The following is a 17,541-nucleotide window of genomic DNA, read 5'->3' as shown; positions in this document are numbered from 1 at the left end:
CGGATGAGATAGCTTTCCTTAGTATTGTGTCCATTCCTGTGATTTCTAGCAGTGAATATCTGTGTAATGAACGTTTTTTCTTCATCTTCCTCCTGTTCTATAGCAGTAACGACAAAACATCCTAACTCGAATCCATTTTACTAATTAATCACAAATTGTTTTATCAGAAGCTACTAACTAATCAGTTGGCAATACTAGCTGTGTTCGACACCAGTGACCCACGAGTGTTCATTGCAAACACCGGTGACCAGTGTGAAAAGGCTCTAATAGTTGTCGGTCTTATCAAATAACTGTCACTCGTCACCGTCGAATGATGACCGAATGACAACAGCAGACATGGAGTCGTATGACTGTTCATCAACAATCAGTACAGCATTCAACTGGGTGTGTAAAGGAGCACACGTTCATTGGTTCTATTTAATTGTTATGTATTTTGGTTTTCAAAGAGTTTGAAGTAAACTGAAAGGTGAACTAAAATGGAGTGTTTATAAAACGACTGAACTTAAAGTGTTGTACCGATCATGCGCGCTGTTATGGGAAAAATGTTTCGTTACGAAAATAAAAATAAAATAAAAATTAAAAGTCTGATGCGCTTGCCGAGATAATTGATTCCTTGAGTATTCCAAAACTGCAAGTGGAAAGAAATACAAAGAAAAAAAAAATCTTTGGATAATTTATTGTTAAAGAGGAATCAAGAAGTTGATGGCGAACAAGTTAAGAAGTGGCACAAATGATCTACCTCCTGTTTCCGGAATGTATACAGACCGGGCAGTTTAAAAGTCCAGAAAAATTTCTCGGCCAGTCCGTGGCCCGAGCCCTATGCAATCGTTGGCATTCCTCTTCATGAGAGCGCAGCGCTCTTCCAACCTGCAGTTGGTCGTGAGCAGTGCTGCCAGAACAGCGGAATTTTCGCCAGATCTAGCGGTTTGCGACCTTATTCTAGCTGGAATATTTTCCCTCTAGCGGATAGCGAATTTTCTAGCGGTTTTCAGTTTCATTTTAGCTTTATGCTAGCGGTTTTGCATTTCACTATCCAACAACAATTTGTTAACGTTTCACACTTCTGTGTTGTAGACTGTAAGCAATATATTTCCACCAGCCAATTAGAAGCGCTAATGAACAAACCAACAATCAATGGTGTAGTTTTCGCCAGCCTATTCAATTGAATAAATAGAATATCGATCATTCAAAAGCTTCAAACGTTCTTCTTTAACAGTGTCCAGTAGGGCAGTAGTAATTAAGTTTCATTCGGTTGAGATGAATGTATTTTTACAGTGCACGTATAAAGAATTTCGTACAGCTAGTAAATTGCAATAGCCTCTATTATTTTAAAAATTCCCTTTATCACAATTAGTACAGTATGCTAATAGGCCTATTTTTTTTCATTTATAAATGCCTAAACCACAGTACCAACAGAAATTTCGTTCTGAATGGCTGCACTATCCGTTGCTTAAAAATGGTTAGATGTGTCAGAGTACAGCTAGTGAAACAGCAAGATACAAATTCTGTAATAAAACATTATCCAATAAAATAAGCGACTTAAAGGCACATGCGACTTCAAAGCAACACATTGAATCAGAAAATATTATAGTTGGAACACAAACTCAAGCTGTTTAAATTTCACAAAGACTTCTGACACTGAAAAATCGAAAATTGCGGAATGTCAGATGTCGCTGTCTATTGCTGAACACGGCAATTGCCTATTCAGAATATAGATCTTTACGGTACAGTGTGCAAAAAATATCCCTGGTGAAGTAAGTGAAAACATTCAGCTTGAAAGGACAAAATTCTCGGCAATTATTCTAAATGTGTTCGGTCCATTCTTTGTGCAAGCAATAACAGGGCTATGGTCATAGTCCATACAGTTTATTATTGGACGAGTCAAACTACATCTCAGTACAGATTAAACTATTATTTATTATAGTAAAAAAGAGTTACGCATATAACATGAGAGAATTATCTCAATCTGTTGGATATATTTGCTTTTAATAGAAAAAGGAGCATCTTCTGCGGACCCCTGAAAAAAGAAATAAGGAAGAGACTAGTGAACTGCTTTGTATGGAGTGTGGTATTGCATGGGGACAGAAACATGGATATTGCGACGAAGTGAAGAGAAGCGAATAGAAGCATTTGAAATGTGGATATGGAGAAGAATGGAACGTGTGAAGTGAACAGGCAGAATAATAAACGAAGCTGTGTTGGAAAGAGTGGGTGAAGTTAGAATGCTGCTGAAACTGATCACGAAGAGGGAAAGGAATTGGCTGGGTCACTGGATGAGAAGAAACTGCCTAATGAAGGATGCACTGGAAGGAATGTGAACGGGAGAAGAGTTCGGGGCAGAAGAAGATATCAGATGATAGATGACATTAAGATATATGGGTCATATGAGAAGACAAAGAGAAAAGCTGAAAATAGGATAGACTGGAGAAATCTGGGTTTGCAGTGAAAGACCTGTCCTTGAGTAGAACACTGAATGAAATTATGAATCTAGCAGATAGGGCACTGTCAGAGTTAGCAACACTGGTCGTGAGTGAGATTTCATCGGAGTAGGACAGTTGTGTTGTGCAGTCGTAAGTGAAATTTTATTAAAAAGTACAGTAGTAATGTGCAATGGTGAGATATTCATTGCCATGTCATATATTGAAGGCGCACATCAAAAATGTAGAAAGGACATCTTCGAGAATTACGTTTCAAGCAAGCTCATATTTCACCAAGTTTATCTTCTGTAAATATATGAAGTCTTCGTTTTCTTTTCCGGTCATTCGTATCCACTAACTTTAATATTACTTTTCGTGTTGGAGCTGGGATTCCAGGAATATTTGAGTCTTTATGCTTATCTTGTTCTGCCACAAAACTTCCACACTTGATGTACAATACATCTTCAAGATGAATAGTAATGAAATCCCACTCACGACCGGAAGAGTGCCGCGATTTCATGGAGTGGAATACCTGCATGGGGCTTGAGCAGTTGACCGACCGAGCAATGTTTCGGGACTTTTCAACTGCCCACACTGTATTAAAGGTACGTACGTTAATTTGTCAAAGTAATTTGTATAGATATTTTAAAGCCCTTAACAATTTTATTTTAGTATATCGCGATACAAGATTGGGAAGTTTACAAAATCTAGAAAAAGTTTGAAAAACGAGCAGAGCGAGTTTTTCAATTTCAGAGATTTTATAATGCACTTCACAAATGTGTATTGTACAACATTTTTTGCGCGATCATATTTTTAAAATTATTGCAAATAGAATATATTTTGCATTGAAAATTTAGAGCAATATTATTCCAAACCCTTCGCAAAACTGCACTATAATGATAACAAACAATGAGTGCACTGCAATGGGTCTATTTCAGTATAGTTTCATGTTATGAAGAATGGTTTCCCTAGCAACCAGTTTGTGTGGGAATTCTAACTTTCAAGGCCTAACAACAATAGCTGTAAATACAGCCAAAAAAAAAAAAACAGAATCATGCAAAATAGTAATATACGTTACAAGAGCGGTATGTTGACGTTTTCATGTTCGAGGAAAAGACTGAAAAAGCGAAACGTAGTTGAGCTTTTTTAATTTCCGAGAACATGAAAACAAACATACCGCTCGTGTATCGTACATTATTTTGTGCAAAGATCGTTTATTACAAACCTGAAAGACGAATTTCTAATTAGTTGCAATGATATCTCCATGTTGGTTTCTGTTTAATAATGGCAACTTCGGAAAGCCAGAATATCTTTCTTCAACATTGTTGCTATAAAATGTTTTCTGTGTTTACTATACTTCAACAGGCCGTGATATACGTCTGTGTTTTTTTTCCCCCCAGTCTATAAATGCGAACTTAAAACAAACGGTAAGGTTATGTAATGATTTATTTTTCATTTTAATATTTTAACAATATTATTTATATAACATATTGCAGTAATAACATCGGCATCTGGAATCTTGTTGATTTTTTCACGGCTTCCTTAATGTTACTTGTATCAGGAATGCAATAAGTTTCGTGGAGTAGTAGACTTTACTTAATTTTTGCAAATATTTAAAAACAATAATTAACATTGCAATTTAGGTGAAATTGCAGTGGTAAGTTTCCAATTTATAATTATTACTATGTTAAACGTATCTAAAAATAATATGTTAAAAGCCTAAAGCAGTAAAATGAATGTCCCGCTTAAGCGGTAAGAAGAGGAAAATTGTTATGTGTGTTACGTTGGGAATACTGAATGTGGTATTTCACACTTACCGCGTATTGGTTCTGTGCGGAAAACAAGCAAATACGCACAAAACCAATCCGCAGAAAGTGTAAAATTCCACATTCAGTATTCCCAACCTAACACACATAACAATTTCCCTCTTCTTACTGCTTAAGTGACATATTGATTTTACTGCTTTAGGCTTTTAACATATTATTTTAGATACGTTTAACATAATAATAATTATAAATTGGAAACTTACCACTGCAATTTCACCTAAATTGCACTGTTAATTATTGTTTTTAAATATTTGCAAAAATTAAGTAAACTCTACAACTCCACTAAAGTTACTGCATTTTGATGCAAGTAACATTAAGGAAGCCGTGAAAAAATGAACAACATTCCAGATGCCGATGTTATTACTGCAATATGTTATATAAATAATATTGTTAAAATATTAAAATGAAAAATAAATCATTACATAACCTTACCGTTTGTTTAAAGTTTGCATTTATAGACTGGGGGGGGGGGGGGAAATACAGACGTATATCACGGCCTGCTGGAGTATAGTAAACACAGAAAACATTTTAAAGCAACAATGTTGAAGATAGATATTTTTGTTTTGCAAATTTGCCGTCATTGAACAGAAACCAAGACGGAGATTTCATTGCAACTAATTAGAAATTCCGCTTTCAGGTATGTAATAAACGATCTTCGCACAAAATAATGTACAATACACGAGCGGTATGTTTTCTTTCAATTCTTGGAAATTAAAAAAGCTCAACTACGTTTCGCTTTTTCAAACTTTTCCTCGAACATGAAAACTTCCAACACACCGCTCTTGTAACGCATATTACTATTTCAACCACAAGCATAACTCTGTAACAATGATTAACTGCTCTGACAAAAATATTCTCGCTTTCTACGGTAAAGTAAATGGTTTGCTTTCAAACAACTATTATACTTTAAGGACAGAAATAAGTCTCGTGCAACAGTGAATACAACACAGTTTATTATTACGAGTATTATTATTACTATTATTATCATATTATTATTATTGTCATTATTATTATTATTATTATTATTATTATTATTATTATTATTATTATTATTATTATTACCATCATCACCATTATCATTATTATTTTAAAATACCACTTCACACTATTTTAAATAATTCGTTGGGCGTATCCAAAACTTTCTTGGGCGCTTTTCATGGTTCTTATTATAGGCAAACAAAAACAGCTGCAACAATAATTACTACACTTTCCTCATCCCAAATCTTGCCTCGCACTGACGACACATCTTGTCGAAATGGCCATTACTTGATGTAGACACGTACCGTACCTGTGCAATAATAAAGTCATACGACTACGTCGCATAACCATGTCATTCAAGTGAAGACGCACCTTAAGACACTATCTGTCTTTCTACCATTGTAGTAGTAGAATGAAAAGAAAATTTCGAACACGTAATAAAATCTAACAACTGTCTGACACTAGTGGATACAGTGCACGATACGTAGACTTATCTGTACATTAGCCTACGTCACGACAACTGATCAAACACCCGTTGATGTCAACCTGAAGCCACTAAGGCACAAGATAGAATAATAATAATACAAATTCTCGTTGCATAGAAATATAAACTTCTACACTATTAACTGACGCGGTTCTTCTCTACGATAACATTTGCTCTTAGGCAATAAAAAATTGGTAACATAATGGATACCGGTACTACAATTATAATTCTCAATACCCTCACTTAACGAGAAATAAAAAATTAAATACTCCAATTTTACACTGGAAAACCATTTACATAACAGTAATCACAATTTATACAAAAGAAGTTACTATTGGATTATCCCTTTTCATGTAGGCCTACTCTAGGGGAAAGGAACTGGCCACCCTACCCCATTATCTCCTGGCCTAGTTGCCTTATAAGTGATGCCTTCTTGGTATAATTTGTGAAGTTCAGACCTATCTTCGGACATTTGATTAAACAACAACAACATGTACTTCTGCTTATTCAAAGAGAGAAAATTGTGATCAATAGATGATATATACTTTGAAAGCAGTAGCAGTAGCAGTAGCAGTAGTAGTAGTAGTAGTTTTACAGAAGTGCTGGACAAAGACGCCCGCAAGATCCAATTTCAGTGGTAGCAAGATGGTTAGAAAATTAGAGGAAATGGATAGACGAGGAGAGAGTAAACTGAACATGAAAAATTGTCAGTTCTGAAATCTAAATTACCTTGCGCACGCATTCATGGTTTAAAGCACTTGCTTTTGTTGAATTGTTTACTAAGAGTTTGAGAAAACATGTATCGAGCACGTAGAGAAAAATAAAAAAAACAACGCGTAAAAAATAAAAATCTCCGTGGTATGCTACCACTGGCTATCCCTGTGGGCGCTCTTGGTGCTGAATAAATAGGCACAGATCGGATATTAGCGTATCAGCTTTGATTGGGAATAATAACTGTTATTCAAAGAAACATGATTTTCTTAAGGAAAAAACGGTTCAAATTTCTAACTTCTGCAGTTCAAATATTTGAAACGTAAAAGATACGCACTTTTAGGGGCAATTAACTATTTGCACTTACACAGCAAGATTAGCCACAAGACTGTCGCTCATGAACAGTCTTCTCATCAATTTTGCTACCGCAAATTTGCATTAAATGACGTGCAAAAGTACTGTGATATTACTGCATTACTTCAAGTCTCGTGTTTCATTTTATTTATGTCTCACACTGTCTTGGCCATAAAAGAAGGCAAAATTTAATATAAAATGTTATCGTACGTAGCACTTTTAATGTTACCAAGAAAATACACAGTGAAAAGGTGTTAAAGTAACATCATTTATAATCATATTGTCACTGTTGTCGAAATCGATGGTCATAATCGCGTAATCTAGCTAACAAGATATTCTATTATCATAATTATATTATTATCAACAATTATTATAATAATAGCAACAATATTTTTTTCTGTTAATATTTTGATTGGAATGTATGAAAAATAGTTTATAGAATTAAATAATGAATTGCACGATAAAATTATTCCGTGTAAATGAAATTCTTAACTTAAAGATTTAATCCGTATTAATTAATATCATCCCAGCCAGTAACGGCACGAAACGTTTGTGGATCGAAACCCAAATTATTCACACTTAAGAACCACACGCCACTGTCTGTTAACCCATTCACTCACATCAGTCACTGAGCACACCATGTGATTCCCTCATCCAGATGAAGTCTACACATGCGAGACAATAGTAATGGCAGTTAGTGATTCATTTAATGACTCCTTTAACCTTCACACACTAAGCAGAGCTAATAACGATGACAGAGCAATGGTAAAATGAAAATGACAAGTGAAATTCAATTACTCAAAAAATAAATCATTACAATCTCGCTAAATCTGATAAGGATCAAACAATGGTCCTCTGCATTCATTACGAGAAGTGAAATATGCGCATTATATAGAGCGGTTATTATAGTTAGGAGCCGTTAGAGCGCGGTTCCTTATTAGGCCTATGTGAGTTCAGGTGTAATCGCGGAGTGAAACACAACACCGAGAGGAGCCGAATCACGCCAGTCAGTTTGACAAACTCAGTTTGTTACTGAGTTGATGGATTACTCAATTTTGTGTTAAAATTGCTATCATTGTGCATTTGATTTAGAATTGTTAGTGAGTTGATGTGTTAGGCCTATTCAGTTCTGTATTAAAATTATCATTGTGCGTAAAATATATTGTTCATTGAATAAAAACAAACTCTTGCAGAACAGTGGTAAGGCAATTAGTAATAAAATATCTTGGCAATCCTATTCCAGGTAAGGAAACTGTTCGTCGCCTTGTTAAAAAGTTAAGACAAAAAAAAGTTACCAGACGCAGAAAAATTAAATGAAATAAATGAACGACTGAAACATAACCCCCCAAAAAATCTTCATAGACTTGCTCAGTAAACAGGCATTTCAAAATCGTCCGCAAGAATTGCCACTAAACTGCTTAAATTAAAACTCTATAAAATAACAGTGGCCCACGATTTTATACCGCATGATCATACGAGTAGAGTCCGAGTTTGTAACTGGATCAGAGTGTTGCTGATAAAGTGGGTCCCGAATTAATCATGTATTCGGATAAAGCACGGATGAATTACATGGCAATGTCGTTTCATAAAACAACCGTACCGGAACGCAGAAAATCCCCGCCTTGTGCATGAAATTCCGCTACATGATGGAAAGATTGGTGCGTGTGGTCTGAATGCAGACAGATTAATAGAGTGTTTTGTGAAGGCACTAACAATGGTGCAAGATGTCGAGCAGAAATATTAAGACCTCTTTTCGAACAACTAACAGGTATTGAATATACCAGCAATCATTTTTTCAACAGGATCCTGCTAAACTGTTTACTAATCACTTGATCTTATTTAATATATTCTTGAAAATAGAGTTATCAGCACTACTTTGTGGTCCCCTTAGCCCCGATCTCACTCGTGTGCATTTCATTTGTGGAACTTAAAAGACAAAGTTTATAAGAATAACTTCACACAACAGAAGAACTAAAATAAAATATCAGTCCAAAAGTTGCTTCAATTGAAGCGGTGAGATCAATAAGCACTCAAGTCCATTTACACAAGTTTCGAGAAAAATGCAAAAAAAAAAAAAAAAAAAAAAAAAAACTTTTATTTTTTATTTTTTTACGTAGGCCTAATTATTATTTTTTTGCGCGTAATATTTCTGGCTGTTTTAGAGATCAAGACAATGTAGTATACCAACTTTTAAAGTAACACTTGTAGAAATATCCAACATTTAATTTCAAACTTGCAAAAAATGAATGGCCAGAAGCGGACTTGAATGGTTATTGATCTCACCGCTTCAATATATCAGAGGATATTATGTGTATTAACGGGAATTTTCTATGCAGATGTGGAGAACGTTGCTGCTAAAGGACACAATTGAGTCATTCCACGTCAAATCGCACAAAATTATACAAATTTTGACCTTCATATTTCTGACTGCGTTTATATTTTTTTTACCAACTCTATGGGTCTCATAAACCAACAAGCGTATTTTTATTTCCTCCTAAGTCCACGTGTTTTTAAAATATTACACGTTAAAATTCGTTAAAAATGTCGCACAATGCAACATTTAAAGCGTCATATTTCTGACGATATTGATGTTAAAATTTTTTTTGAAAAATGCATTTAAAAGCTTAAAGTACTGTCTTTTATTAAATATTTACTAACTAATTTTAATATAATTATTTCAAATATTTTTTTTATAATTCAATTTTTAAAACATATACATCAATGTGAAATAGCCCTATTAAAAATATAAAAAAAAAATGCCTACTAGGTGCACTGAAGTATTCTTAATAATTCCAGAAAAAATCAGAATGGGATCTCCAATAGTTTAATGGAAATTTAATTACTTATAACAGAATGTGTAGCGGTCGGCGCAGCAGCAGTGGACAGGAAGCGTTAAAGCGCGCTAAGAGGTTTATCGGCGATGGATAATTGACTGAACGTTGCAACATTACACCCAGTACGGATCAAGTTACTCGAGGAAACACTGCTAATTTACTTATTATGATATCTTCAAATAATTGTTTCTTTTCATTCACACTTTAAATTTTCATTCGCCTACCTTCTTTCTTGAAACAAAATTGTTTTACTAAATCTTCAGTTTTTGACAACGGAATGAAAGAATATAATTTTAATGTACCAGTTATTGGTTTTAGATTATGGTATCTGGCCTGCAAATTTTCAGTGTGGTTTTTATGCTTATTGAATGGACAAAATATAAATGACACGTTAGAAATGTTTTTTGTGACTAATCAAACAGTTCTTTTTGGTGTTGTTATAGGATCTTGTATAGGCTAACTCTCGTGGCAAGTCTTTTAACAGTATCTCCAATGCCAACACATGGACCTTTACCATGCGACATTGCAAAGAAGTGTCATTAAGCACTAATTCCATAATCGTCTTTATGTAAGCAATTATTTTTAATTTTTTTTTCGAACTTTATCCATTGGAAAATAGATGATTTTTTTTCTTTTTTTTTTTCTTGGGTTATTTTACGACTCTGTATCAACATCTAGGTTATTTAGCGTCTGAATGATATGAAGGTGATAATGCCGGTGAAATGAGTCCGGGGTCCAGCACCGAAAATTACCCAGCATTTGCTCGTATTGGGTTGAGGGAAAACCCCGGAAAAAACCTCAACCAGGTAACTTGTCCCTACCGGGATTCGAACCCGGGCCACCTGGTTTCGCGGCCAGACGCGTTGACCGTTACTCCACAGGTGTGGACATGATTTTTTTTTCATATCATTGAATTCTTGCTTTAAGAAATTGATTGCTTCGGATTGAAAAAAGTGAAAGGGATCGGTGTCATGTTTCATGGTTTCTGAAATGACATTACTTTTGTAACGAATTTCTGTATCTTCTTTGAAATATACTACGAAAGGATTTATTTATTTATTTAAATATACAGAATTAAGAATATAATTACAAACAAGAGAAATAGAAATAAAATAATACAATCAATATAAAAAAGGAGCTGCAGTAGTATTAACAAAATTTGAGACCGAATGAGCAGCGCTCGTGTTCGGTCACAGTTCAGATATAATATTAATAAGCCTATAAGAGAATATAAAATAAAATAAAGTAGGAAGTAAAATTAAAATTGTATTGTATATTGTGGCTTGGCATATGTTCCAATGCACACCTTGTATTGAATCTTGTATTACAAATGAATAATTTTCAGAAAAGTCTGCAATAACTATGTAATTTTCAGGTTGTACCTTTCTTTGCATTCCGTCAAAAATAAAATATGGCTGACTTTTGAATGGATGATGATGATGCATCTTTTACATGAAAAACTTAACATGCCTTTTACTTTTGAAACTTTTCACGGGGGTATCGTTTTGTTGTATCTTTCTTTTCTTGATAGGGGATTCTATTGACATCAAACTCTTGTCTAATTCCTCAATATTACTGATTTCTAGCAATGTATCCATAGAACTGCTAGAAGAAGTACTGGGATAATCATTTTCTCTGTCCGCACTTTCATTTGATTCATATTTATTAATATCACAAGAACTACCGGCTTCACATATAATTTCACCTGACCTATGCGGAAATTGATTGATTTTTACGGAACAAATCACATATTTGCACACTCAAAGACTCCTTTAAATTGAGCTTTATCAATAAGTCGCGACTTACGCGTCTTAGTATACTTTTCTTTTTAAAAGCGTGATTAGGAAGGTAAATGGATTTAAACACTTGTTATATATTACGCGATCTTTACCATCACTCATGTTGTATAGAAGTCACGTCACTGCGCGAAATTCAAACCCAAACTGATTATTTTTCTCTCCTGCCATCTGTTTACTGCCATAAAGTTTACTGCCTTACCCAGCCTTGCTATCATCAAACACTTGGCTATATTACAGTATAAACTGTGAAGGGCTTCCCCCTGAGCTGACAATAATAAAATAATTTTAGATAAGATATTTACTGTTCCTTAAGGTATTAATCATTTGATGATTAGTATGGTGACATCAGATGCAACGGGGAATTTCCACGGGCAGCCTTCTAGCCTATGGCTGCAAGCAGTTCATTAGCTGGGCATCGCGAGCGCGTGCATGCCTCCGGAAAATAAATTGTTACAAATGTATGGGTGCCGATCCCATATTTCTAAATGCAGTAGTTTACAGATAATACATCAGCGAACAAGTCTATATTTTTTTCAGATTTTTAACTTGGCTATTTAATATAGTAATTTTGTTTTGAAAAAGGAACGATTAAAAAAATAGGCCAAATTTTAAATTTATTTGTGATAGGCCTGAAGTAATAAAAAGTGTTGTATTTCGTCTTTCAAATGCGCCAAACCGAAAATCTCAATTATATGTAGACACAGCGTTCCATGCGAGTTTATGTAACAGTGCGCGCATAATTTGCGTAACTTCAAATATTCATAACTACACAAATAATTAATAATTGTGAAAATAAAAAAATACGGGTCTCCTTATCTGATGTCTGGAATTCATGAAAAAAAATTCGACCATTTCCGAGAAAATCGTGTTTTATTGCTGTGCGATTTGACGTGGAATGACTCAATTTTAAAAAATTCTTGTACCACAGGTTACGCTTATTTCATAAGTATCAATATTAACGCTTTCAGTAAAAATTCGTAGTTATAGCGGCGACGTTGGCTCCCTTTTTCCCGGTTGCAATGTGATGGGACGGAGTCTCACGGCCTCGAATGCTAGCCTACTAACTGCTCTGTTTGAAATATACAACGTAGTTAAGGTATTGTGAACGTGCATTCGCATCCAATTTGCGCAAAAACTGCATTACTAAGGGTGCAGTACATATGTCTTTAACTTATGCAAAGGACTGAGATCCTGAGAGTGGAGTATCCGCATTACATAACTTATCCAGAATACTGTTGAGTAGAGCATTTGCATCTCACGCAGAAGACTGCAATACTGTATATGTGTCTGTAGGATTACCATGAGAAGAAATTCTATAGGAGGACATGAAATCTAAAATAAGAGGACATTGCTGAAAAAAGGAGGGCTTTTTAAAAATGGATATGAACAAAATTAAAGATAAAAACAATGGCTCACCTTAGTCAGTTTTCTCACTAGTTGCTGGATCAGTATTACATCTGTACTCTACTAATCGGTGGAGTCCACTTTGTGCACAAGAGCCTGAAGGGACCAACTTATATCTTGTAACAAATAACTATGAAACTGTTCACAGGACATGTCCTTGAAATTATATATAACCAAGATGATACCTTTGTCTCCGTTAGCATGCGATTTCGTTCTTTTGTCCAGTGAGCAAATATTAGAGAAAATACTGTGACAGCGACGTGAGATTCGAACTAACGACCAGCGTCCCGCAAGAGGGCGGACCGCGCGTGGGCCGGCGCGGGCTTCGCGGAGCGCTTTGGGATGGCGCGCGGCGGAGAGGGGAAAGGGCCAACGCGGCGAGAGAGTGGAGAGAGAGTGCGCGCGCATCTGGTGCTGGTAGAGAGGAGAGGGCTCTGGATTTTTCTGGAGTGCCATCTCTAGAGACGCGTGGAACTTTCGAGGCTACGTCGCTGTGGTTATAAATTACGGACGCGAAGGAACGACAGCAGTTTTCAGTTGATTAGTCAGCCAGTCAGTGAGGAAGCCAGAGCAAGCAAGCCAGTCTTGTGTACCGGAGTTCGACTCGAATGTGCGTCCGCAACTGTATCAGCATCCGAAGGCCTGAGTTCGAGTGCAGTGGACCGCAGTTGGAGGGACCTGAGTTCGAGTACAGTGAACTGTCTCTGAAGGTCTGTGGTTCGAGATACTGTGAACTCGAGTGACTGAGATAGAAGAACTGTGAACTGAGAACTGATAGTTCTGATTTGTAAATAGTGCTTTGTAAATATTAGTTAAGATTAACAGTTCATTGTTGTTCGTACTAGTCCAAGTAAATTGTCATTGTCGTCGGTGGAGTGCTATAACGAATACTGTGTTGAGTAAAAATCCAATTGTTGACGAGAGCGTTTAAGGCGAATTGTAGAAAGGAATTATTGTTGTGACGATACCTTTGTCTCCGTTAGCATGCGATTTCGTTCCTTTGTCCAGTGAGCAAATATTAGAGAAAATACTCTCTCAACACTTCCATTGTGACTTGGGATAAATAAATAAAATTGACATATTTTTAAGAGTTCTGAGAAAGTTTCAGTGCTCGCAGAACTATTGGAATTGAAGAATTTGCACCATTGTTTATCTAAACTTAAATCTTTGTCAAAATTAATTTGATTGGTATATCTTTGTACATTGCGGAATTAAATTGATAAAATAGTTTAGAATCATGAATAGTGAATCAATGCATGTCAATAGGTCATCATATTTTATGTTTTTATGTGCTCCAGCTTCAACCATTGAAAGCAGTTAAATTCTTTCATAGGTTTTCATCATTTATTTAGATATTCTATGCATAATATCGCACATTATTCAATATTCGTATTAATTCTAGTTGAAATGCGAAATGCCGGACATTTCTAAATTTTTTTAAATGCCTGCCGGACAGGACAAAAGATTTAAAAAAAAAAAAGAGGGCACGTCCTCCTTATGCCGGACGGATGATAACCCTACGTGTCTGTAACTTAAGCAAATGACTAAGATACTGAAAGTAATTCGCATTATATAATTCAGTTTGGTCTAACATACTGTGAGTGAAGTATTCCCTTCTAATTTACGCAAACGAGAGTGTAGTAAGTATGCTGTAACTTAAACAAAAAACTGAGATACTGTACAATTGAAGTATTCTCTCTCATCTGCAACTTCTGTGGAGGACTGTGCTACTGCATATGAAGAATTCACTTGTAAATTCTGTAAAGGACAGAGATATTGATTGTGGTAGAGTTACCTCATGATCGCCAGAGTGCATTAGGCTGACGAGCTGATCCTGCAGGGTGCGAACCCTGCGTTCCGCGCCCGCCAGTTCCTGGAGCAGTTTTGGTTCGTTGGATTTGGCGAGTTCGCTCCGCAGCGCGTCAACGTAGCGCTGCTCCTTCTCCAGCATCAGACGTAGCGTCTGCACGCGCTGGCACTCCAGCTGCCGCATTTTCTCGTGCTGCAACAGAGTCGAGATGGGCGATAGTCAACGAGTTAGAAAGAGAAGAATGTCTCTCTCTTTCTAACTCGTTGATAGTCACGATAGTATCGATAGTACTATCGACTGTTGTTCCTCCTATCGATAGTTATAATCGATACTATCGATAGTCATTACAAACTCTTTTTGTTAATTGGTTATGAACTGAATTTATATTTAAACGCGTACTGAACTATTAATTTAATAATACATACTGAACTGAATCTGAATTACATACCAATAACACACAATATCATAATCTGTTCTTAAAATCTCAACATTAGCCAACACTATAATGTTCTTTTTATCCATGACCATAACGAAAAACATGCCTTTACTAAATACTTTTGCGTTTGTAAAGTAGGCTTTTATTCAACATTACTTTATTTCACTAGTGAGATAAAGACTTGACCTCACAGTTTGAACTTTATCTCACAGTTCATTAGTATTTTCCTAGTACCCGGGTACACACGTATACTTTTCCATTGAACTCAAGAAGTTAATATATTAGTTACTAGATGTCACTACCTCTACTTCTTTATTACCATTTCTTAAACATACATACACTCAATCTCCTTCTCTTTTCTCTATCTGCTACGTCGTAATTTGTACATTACATCCATATCTAATATGCATCTTTTTAAAATTTTGTAATAATTTACCTTTTGGGATGCGAGGAGACTTGAACCTACGAAGTTGGGTTTATAGGATTTTAAAATTTTAAAACACGCGTTAGCCAACTGAGCTAAACAGACACGATGATTAATTAAGTTTTAATATTCCTCTTAAGTTTACAGAAGTAAAATGTGAAATTATTTTAATCACATTAGTTCCGTGAACACTTCTAAATAATCCCTGAAACTTCAAAAAGACGAAAATACACTTTTAAAGTGAAAAAATATATATTAAAATTATATAATTAATTATAATTTGTTATTTATCCAACGCCTTAGATACCATTCTTTACTAATCATGGCCTCCTACATCATGACCTACCTAGTAACGTATTGATTCTAAAATCCATGCCATGGTATGTGATTACATGAGGACTTATTTTCAACATATTTTCTTTTATAAAACATAATTTTTCGTTATGGTCATGGATAAAATTACGTATGGTACTTGTGAGGTAAGTGCATCTTTAGTGCACTCGTGTAATTTAAGCACTTGGCTGACGCCTCGTACTTAAATCTTTCCACTCGTGCAATAAAGATGCACTTACCTCACAAGTACCATAAATAACTATTAACATGTGACCATTGCTCCAAGGATAGTCTAAGTTTCCCATTAAAATAAGCATTTCCACGGTTTCATCTTTCATTGATTAAGTTTTTAGTTTTGAATAACAGTCTTTCCGAGAGAAATGAAGATCTCAGTGAATGCAGATAACTTACTTTCCGACCAAATTACTTAGTTGTGGGTGAATGGTGTATGACAAAAGGAACGAATAAGTGGAAACAAAATACTGAAATTGCTTAGTTAGATATGAAAAATGAGTGCGTAGTAGTTAAATAAGAATTTAATGTAAAAATTGTACTTGATAGTAAGGTTGAGTTTATAAATTATAATTGAGAATAACTATTTTCCATAAATTTGTTGATTAATGGAGATCATGAAAACTGGTTGCAGCCAATAAGAAAGAGACAATCCAATGCCTCAACTCTCATTATAAAGAAACTGTATCCTTCCCGCCCTACTCTGCCACCTATGCGAGATACATATAGAACGCTTTTATTCTACCCATGACTGCAAAGTGAAGAATCGTGTGACTCGTTCGTTTACAATTCAAAAGGATAGTCTACTTGGAATCATAGACTGGTATGAGTTCTGAACAGTGAATGAATCGTTACAAATGATTCGTAATCTCTGATTGAATCACTGAAAAAGAATCGTATTGTTCCAGCTCCAGTTTGAAACTCTTCTAATATTATGAATGATCTTCCTGTTTTTCGATACTATCGATAGTTTTGGCGACTATCGTTGATTATCGATAGTTTCGATAGTTGAAGTCATAAGTCTCGATAGTACTACCTACTATCACCCATCACTACATCAGAGCAAACACAACTAATTTGCTAGCTCCTTGTGTAATACATGGAACTTAACTCCTGATCCCCACTCTAGCCTTGCAACTTATTGTACATTTACAAAGATTACTTACGGGAATATTCTAACCTACGACGTACTCAGGGGCCATTTTATCCCATAAACCAATGGTTCCCAATCTTTTTTGACTGACGACACACTTCACTGAACGCCCACGATATCGCGACACATGTTTTCATTAATAATAATAATAATAATAATAATAATAATAATAATAATAATAATAATAATAATAACAACAACAACAACCAGTGCTTTTCTTCTGGAGGAAAAGGTGGTAGAACTCCGTGTAGAATATTCTATAACGGACGGGGAGATGATTACTGTTCACTGAACGGGGATTTTGTCGTTTTTAACCTACTTTTCGTCCAACTAAGACTTTCAAGGTCTAAGCGAAATTCAAAGAAAAATTATAGCCTATTAAAAACGTAGTTATTCACACACATTTCGGTTTCATGATGAAAAATGCAACAAAAATGTGTCGGAACGCCATTCCAGCGCGTTCCGTCAGAAAAAAAAAGTACTGAAAAAAAAAGCAGCAATTTGAGTGGCATTAGAAAGAAACAAAGGTACTGTCAAAAATCCCAACCTATCTATGCTGGATGTCC

General features: G+C 35.4%; 1 protein-coding gene across 9 annotated transcripts in view; it reads right to left on the bottom strand.

Annotated features, from left to right (window-relative positions):
- Window positions 1–17,541, bottom strand: part of RhoGEF2 (Rho guanine nucleotide exchange factor 2) — a 453,695-nt gene that overhangs the window by 285,366 nt on the left and 150,788 nt on the right. For 8 of the 9 annotated variants that reach the window (XM_069821024.1, XM_069821026.1, XM_069821030.1 and 5 more), the window contains exon 6: window positions 14,603–14,809. The exons of the other annotated variant lie outside the window; for it this stretch is intronic. In XM_069821024.1, the coding sequence (XP_069677125.1) occupies window positions 14,603–14,809 (207 nt within the window). The remainder of the gene's footprint in view (window positions 1–14,602; window positions 14,810–17,541) is intronic. 9 annotated transcript variants of the gene reach the window in all.

The sequence above is a fragment of the Periplaneta americana genome, chromosome 3 (genome assembly GCF_040183065.1).
Source record: "Periplaneta americana isolate PAMFEO1 chromosome 3, P.americana_PAMFEO1_priV1, whole genome shotgun sequence".
In the NCBI taxonomy this organism is placed as follows: domain Eukaryota; kingdom Metazoa; phylum Arthropoda; class Insecta; order Blattodea; family Blattidae; genus Periplaneta; species Periplaneta americana.
The sequence above is the reverse complement of the archived record's forward strand: the minus strand, read 5'-3'. Positions and strand labels throughout refer to the sequence as shown.